Here is a 3874-nt window from a genome sequence, read left to right as displayed (position 1 = left end):
GCTGCTCTTTTTTCTTTTGTTTCTTCTTATGTTTCAAATTGTAAAGTTCCATTTCATTTTGCCTCTCCTGAAGTGCAGCATTCAATTCATCTTCCCCACCATATAACCATGAATCATCATCAGATGGAGGAAGCTCCTGGTTCTTGAATTCACCCGCTGAATGCGGAAGTGCAAGAATTTCATCTATGCGTTTCACAGGTGCACTCAAGACTTCACTGCAGTAATAGCAAAATGTCAACAGCAGTGCTAGTTTGTACTTTTAATATGACCAAGGAGTAAAATATATATATTAACCAAGCACTTCAAAAAATTAACAAAATATATCGACACTACATACCTGGCTCTAACATGCAACGAACTATTTCGATAATATCCCTCAGCATTCTCCATCAACCTCTTGTATTCTTTTGAACCTGGCAACAATCCCTCAAAATAACCGCTGCTCTCCAAGCTCTGTCTAAAAGCTTCCCACGTGCTCCCCTTCCCTTCATCCCCCTGCTTCTTTCTCAACTGGTACATCATCTCAAACCCACAAGTGATTTTCATCCCGAGTTCTGCCTCCATATATTTTCCCACATTGCTCCTCTCCAGCATCGGAAAGCAACCAGGAGCCTGAAACTTCTGCTGCACCAACTGTGCATACATTGCCCTTGACATACTTATCACCACCTCCACCATTTCCTCCCCCTTCCCCCTGGGTAGAAACCTCTCCATTCTAGCGGCATACTTCATACTATCGATATCCCTATCATAAAACCCCTCAACTGCCAAAGATATTAAACACGGCTCATGCTTCAACACCCATGCCACCGAAACTGGCACTCTAACCCTCACTCTATGCACATTCCTATAAGCACGCTCTGGATACTCACCAATTTTTTTCCTCAAATGCAACTGAACAGCACCCGGTGCGAGCGAGGAATCATCATCTCTGCTCGCCAAGAATCGCAGAGAATCCTCCAACTTTGGCATTTTCGGGAAGCTTGACTGCGGAATGATGTGAAGGAGGCCTCGGCGAATGAAGACGCGATTGACGGATGTTTCCGGATTCAGCCATTTAGGGAGGTGGAAAGCGGACTCGATCAACAAAAACTCCCCGTCAGAGTCCCAAACGCGGATGGAAAGATTAGGGAAGGTTTTCGAGATTTCGAAGAGGAGGTAAACAACGAACCACTCATCCTCAAGATTGTACCCGAAGCGGAGGTGGCCGGAGAGGTGGGGGACGGGCGAGAGGGTTATGGAAAGAGAGAAAGGCTGGTGTTGCCAAATATACGGGGCAGTAATTGGAGAAACGTGGTGGAGTATTCGGAGATGGAGGAACTGGAGTTGGGCGGAGGCGGCGGAACCGGCGGAGGTGAGGGAGGAATCAGGGAAGATGGAGTAGAAAACGGTGTCGTCGGGGGGCCGGGAATTCTTGAGGGCGAAGAGTGATGAAGAGGAAGAGGACTCAGGTGCAGCCATGGTGTGTGTGGGTTTCGAGAAGATTTGAGGAGGGTTTGTTACAAACAGCGGCTTGGCGGTCAGCTGATGTGGGGAGTGTGGAACTGGAACTGGAAGGTTCATCATTCATGGCCTTAAACATAATTAATAATACACTGTTACTGTATGGGGAAAAAGAAATACAACAAAATCCCTAATTTTATATTTCATTTCATGTATTATAAATTTATATGGTAAGTTAAAATGTACAAATTATTTTGTGAGAGATGAAATAGAGAGCCCGTCATCCAATCACGTGTTACACTTACCCAAGTAGAAATTCTAGCTTGGAAAAGTTTTGATCGAATCAAACCAATTACAGATCACACTTGCTATGTAATTGATCCATTTTTCTAAATTTTACATCAATCATGTATATCAGTTGTAAACTAAAAATTTTATGAGGTTTTTTAAAAATTATTTCAAAATTGAGAAAACTTGATATATTTAATACTCTACTTTATAGTCTTTTACTTTATGGAATTTATGAGATTAAATGTATCGAGTTTTCTCAATTTTAAAACTATTAGAATTTGTAAAATATAAGACTAATGTGAGACTAAAAGTATAATTTTGTCGATGATTAATTTTTCATCCGTATATCTAAGAAATAATTATGAGTTGAGTGAAAATTTGATAAGGGAAGGGGCAACAGATCTTATTTAAGGAATAGTTGAAGGGGTAAAGTGTAATTGAGCGCAACTCATATAATCCACCACCAGTTCTCTTCTCCCTGCGACAAAACAAGGTATAACTTCCGAAACAGGAAGCTCAACTCAAACAAGCCAGCAATCGAGCCATGTGCTACGGCAGCGAGCGATTACCGTCCAAAGACGACATCGTCGAAATCCGGCCAGTGCAGAACGAGAACACGGTGGTGGTGGAGAATCTCAGAGACAGGCTAGCCGAGACTGAGGCGCGGCTGGAGCGAGCCAGGGCAAGGGAAGCCGAGCTGAGCCGCCGTCTGGAGGAGATGAAGAAGTTCGTGCTCGTGATGGAGATCCTGGAAACCTACCTCAGGCGCCGGTACAGGGAGCAGCAAGATCACCTCGTTCAGCTTTACTCTTCTCCGTCTTCGGTTTCGGTACCATCCAAATAGCATTGATTTTGTTTGTTCTCTTGGCTTTCTAGGGGAGAAAAAGGCATGGTTACTTGTGGTATTACTGTCTGAATTTGTGCAGTAAAGTGTTGCAATAGCCCCAGTGTCTGTATAAATTATTAAGCATATACTGGTGATGCTTTTTTGCTATGTGAATCCATTTTCCTCAAAATTGATGCATTTTAACAATCCTACGAGATGGAAAATCGATGAATTTGTATGTTTGTTTTGTGCTATCTTAGAAGCAGTCTTTTGTGATCGAGTGACAAATACAAATACTATCTTAGAAGCAGTCTTTTGTGATCGCGGATTGGATGGGATTGGGTGGAAAGGGGGAATTCCTGTATGCTTTGGATTATAACCACCTGCCAGAGTTGGTGAATTTGACAATGCGAAGGTGATCTTGGTGATGACTTTTGTTATAAACTTGTGTGCTGGTTGACTTGTAAGGGATAGAAATTCGATTTTTCTAATAGGAACCAGGCTTTTTACATTTTGGAATGAGACTTATGTCTCTGATTTATGATTGTATGAAGGCATAGGTTCCAGCACGAACTGAGAGTCTTTATCAGCTGCCTTCAATGTGACTTTGGTGTTCCCACTTACTTCTTGACACTTTGAGCTCATTGTGATTTAGGAGGTCTTCCAATTAGGCGGCATTGTTTAGCTGAGTGCATGGAGCAAGATCTTGACTATGTCTTCAGAACTTGTGTGCTGGTTGTAAACTTGTAGAGATACAAATGAAATTTTCTCAGAGGAACCAGGCCTTTTACATTTTAGACAGACTGGTGTCTCTGATTCATGATTGAATGAAGGCATAAGATCCTGCACGAGCTGGGAGTCCTTTATCAGCTGCCTTCAATGTGGACTTTGTTGTTCCACACTTTCTGTGACGCCACCAGTACATTGGGATTTAGGAGGTCTTTTCCAATTAGGCTGCACTGTTTAGCTGAATGCATGGATCTTGACTATGTCCTCAGATTCAGGCAAAACATCATCTGACTCATTTATAAGTTTTTCTTCAGAAATCAGTACTCTACCAGTCAAGCTTGTTTTCACAATCCTATAGACTAATTCTTTATTCATGTGAGAGAGACGTCTGTGGTCTACATTGAAACTGAATATGTTTTAGTATGCCATAACCAAGACATACTGAATACAAATGAAATAGCTAAGCAGGGTTATTCAAGACTTAAAGTAGGCTTTCTTTCTAATAAGTACATAATACGGAAAAATGCAGTTTTTATCCTGTAATGTAGGGGGTGACATTTTTGGTCCTACACTACTTGACTTTTG

At 41.9% G+C, this 3874-nt stretch overlaps 2 protein-coding genes across 2 annotated transcripts in view; one reads left to right on the top strand and one right to left on the bottom strand.

Moving 5' to 3' along the window:
- The window catches only part of LOC105176385 (protein ecdysoneless homolog), a 4787-nt gene extending 3198 nt beyond the window's left edge, over positions 1–1589 (bottom strand). The window contains 3 exon segments of the mRNA XM_011099170.2: positions 1–4; positions 7–215; positions 338–1589. The exon segment at positions 1–4 is cut by the window's left edge and continues 99 nt beyond it. Coding sequence (XP_011097472.2) covers positions 1–4; positions 7–215; positions 338–1566 — 1442 coding nt within the window. The 5' untranslated portion in view covers positions 1567–1589.
- LOC105176384 (protein SKIP34) lies at positions 2165–2798 on the top strand. Its single transcript, XM_011099169.2, has one exon. It carries the CDS (start codon positions 2279–2281, stop codon positions 2576–2578), a length of 300 nt encoding a protein of 99 aa, XP_011097471.1. The 5' UTR covers positions 2165–2278; the 3' UTR covers positions 2579–2798.

This window comes from Sesamum indicum, linkage group LG13 (assembly GCF_000512975.1).
Source record: "Sesamum indicum cultivar Zhongzhi No. 13 linkage group LG13, S_indicum_v1.0, whole genome shotgun sequence".
NCBI classification, from domain to species: Eukaryota; Viridiplantae; Streptophyta; class Magnoliopsida; order Lamiales; family Pedaliaceae; genus Sesamum; species Sesamum indicum.
The sequence above is the reverse complement of the archived record's forward strand: the minus strand, read 5'-3'. Positions and strand labels throughout refer to the sequence as shown.